The sequence below is a fragment of the Dinoponera quadriceps genome, unplaced genomic scaffold (assembly GCF_001313825.1).
Source record: "Dinoponera quadriceps isolate SergipeBrazil2010 unplaced genomic scaffold, ASM131382v1 scaffold3289, whole genome shotgun sequence".
NCBI lineage: Eukaryota > Metazoa > Arthropoda > Insecta > Hymenoptera > Formicidae > Dinoponera > Dinoponera quadriceps.
In genome coordinates, this window is record NW_014558238.1 from 1,176,578 (window position 1) to 1,179,342 (window position 2,765).

General features: G+C 54.0%; 1 protein-coding gene across 3 annotated transcripts in view; it reads left to right on the top strand.

The window, feature by feature from the left end:
• The window catches only part of LOC106749793 (G protein-coupled receptor kinase 5), a 31,697-nt gene extending 29,585 nt beyond the window's left edge, over nt 1–2,112 (top strand). For all 3 annotated transcript variants that reach the window (XM_014629616.1, XM_014629618.1, XM_014629617.1), the window contains 2 exons: nt 909–1,037; nt 1,358–2,112. In XM_014629616.1, coding sequence (XP_014485102.1) covers nt 909–1,037; nt 1,358–1,453 — 225 coding nt within the window. In that variant the 3' untranslated portion in view covers nt 1,454–2,112. The remainder of the gene's footprint in view (nt 1–908; nt 1,038–1,357) is intronic.
• Nucleotides 2,113–2,765: the final 653 nt, after the last annotated feature.

Sequence of the window (2,765 nt, forward strand, 5' to 3'; positions counted from 1 at the left end):
CCCCCCGAGGCGTCGTTCGACGGGCGACTACTTAACAAGATCTCCATTGTAACGTGAATGTAAATCGCGTCTTCTTCGATCGCCCACGCGAGCGTCAAGTGCTCAACATCGATATCGACGGTGTCTCGACAGCGATTAACACTCCGTCTACAGGATGATGCAAAATCTCCCATTTTTTTTCCTTTTTTTTTTTTTACCTTAACCACGGGTCCTTCCTGACAAATTTCCGGTGAATTCGTGCTTATAACATCGTGCATATATTTGTCTTAATTTAGATGATTGAACAAAGTTATAGGAAAGTCTGAGACGCTTTATACGTCTCTCTGAAACCTATCCCGCGCATTAGCGTCGTCCAGGGAATGAGAGGGCGCTTCGGGACTGCCGTTTGTTCGCCGCGGTTGTAACAGGACGTAAAATAACCGGTGGCCGAACTTCCGGTCGCACTCGCGAAGAGATGAAACCAAATCCGCTCGAATTTGTGGAAGCTCCCCGCGGGCACCGCGAGCGATAAAGTTTCCTCGTCGAGTCTCGCCTCGGAAGTTGAGTTCTACGGCGGACCGACGGGAGTGCGTGCATATGTCTCACTTCCGCCGTGTTACACACCGCGCTCTCCTGAGCATCTGGAGGGAACGGTGTAAGCACTTAAATCGAAAAATATGGGTCTTGCACAAAGTGTTTTCCTACGTCAGAGGCAGCGAGATAGAGAGAGAGAGAGAGAGAGGCCTCTCGTTATCACTGGCGTCATTCGGGTGGGTGTATTTAAAGCCGCGTGGCTTGCGTACAGACTTGCGTTTTACGCACGAGCTACCTTTAGCCGGCTCTAAATCACTTCGTCCGCGGGCTCTCGCGCGAGCTCTTCCCCGAGACCGGCCGAATCTAACTCGCCCCGTCGTCCCCTCCTCTTGCAGATGATAGAGACTGAGTGTTTTAAGGAGCTGAACGTATTAGGCCCTAACAACACGCCCACTCCGGACTTACTGATAAACCATCCGCCGCCCAACAACGAGGACAGAGGCTGCTTTCCGTTCCGGAGAAAGGTAATTTTCTCTCGCAAAACCCTCCATCTCTCCCCTTCCCTTTTCATCCCCTTCGTCCTTTTCTCCGCGGCATTAAGTCGACGTGTTTCGGACCGACCAGCCGAGATTCCGATCTCGAGAGAACGTCTGAGAGGGACCTCCGAGGGGCACCGAAAATACGTCGCAGGTATCTCGGGAAGCGGTTCGTCGCCTCGGGAGACCGGCGATGGCGACCGGCGCCCCGCGACGCAAAAACGACCGGCCGGTTTAACGCGAGACCGCAGACGAGACTCGTTTAGTCTGACGCTCCTTCTAATCGGATTTGTAATTTCGTTGCGTAGAGAAAGCAGAGCGCCCGCACGAGGGAGATCCCGTTGTCGGAGTGCCACCTGTTGGAGCTGTCGCAGACGCAGAGCTCGGAGATGCCGGCCAGCTGATCCAGGGTGAACGCGAATAGCCTGAATCGATCGACGTCGTCGCCGTTTCGGGGCTGCTGCCGCGGTTGAGACGACGACGATGATGATGATGATGATGATGATGACGCGTCCAGGTGCCCAGGAACGCCCTGAGTCCTCGGCAACCGTATGAACGCGGCTGCCCGTTTGACGAACGGGAGAGACGGACCCGAAGTGTCCCGCTGTCCCGGTGACCGCGCGTGGTACCGCTCTCGAGCGTCTTCCTCGAGAGGTTCACGAGGGGGAGAGAAAGAGAGAGAGAGAGAGGTACTCGTGCCGAGGATCCGAGGGATTCGCGCGCGATTTCACACGCACGCACGCACTCGCTTGCAAAACGGACGCCGCAATGAAGCCGGGAGCAAAACGTCAGGATTGAGAGCTACTATCGACTCTGCACGACGGCAGTCACGAAGGGCCGGTACAGTCGGTGTCACCGTGTACGCTCTGCCATCCCCCGGCCTGAATGTTACACGATACTCTTCGGTTTGATGGGTAACTTATCACACGAGGAATTGAAAATCGCCGAAGGAAACTCGAATTCAAACGATAGGGTCGTAATGGCTCTAATTACAACGGTTTCCACCTCGCATAGTGTATCTGAAATCCTGCAATTTGCGATCCAGCGGATGGTACAGCGCGCACACACAACGCCGACTGTGCGGAGTGTGGGAATCAATATGATCAAGGTAACGTGACAGTATGTCAATACACTCGCGACTGTGCTGTGTGTACGGTTTAACACGCCGAGTGCCGTGCTGATTTCCACTGATCGCGCAAACCGACGTCTAACTGACGATGATCGAGCCACTCCAAAAGGGTACGGTGAGTGATGAGCGAACGTAATTCAGGGTACACGCGTCTCTCTCGCCTCGTTTCACCACGTTGCTTTCTTATCTGTCGTGCGTACCGCCTGTTTCGTGATCAGTCATATTTCGCAACGCGACTTAACGCGCGGAACGCGGTAATATCGCAGTGATAGGTGACCGGTACGGCATTCAACGTGTTAACCTGCTTGCGACGTCGATGTTGGAGGAATTCAAAGGAATCCTGCTTCAAGGATGCCCAGGCTCCAGTCGTGATCGATGACTGGAGCTGGTCGGTAGTCCGACTCTCGAGATCGTCAACGGTTCGCTCCCGACTTCGTTCAACCGTTCTGCAACCAAGTGTACACCTTATTACCTAACGCATCAACATTCACATACACGCACACACACGCACACAGAATCCAGTATTGTAATCGTACATCGCAGCGAGGTGGCAGGCACACGTTCGTAAAACCAAATATAACTTCCCG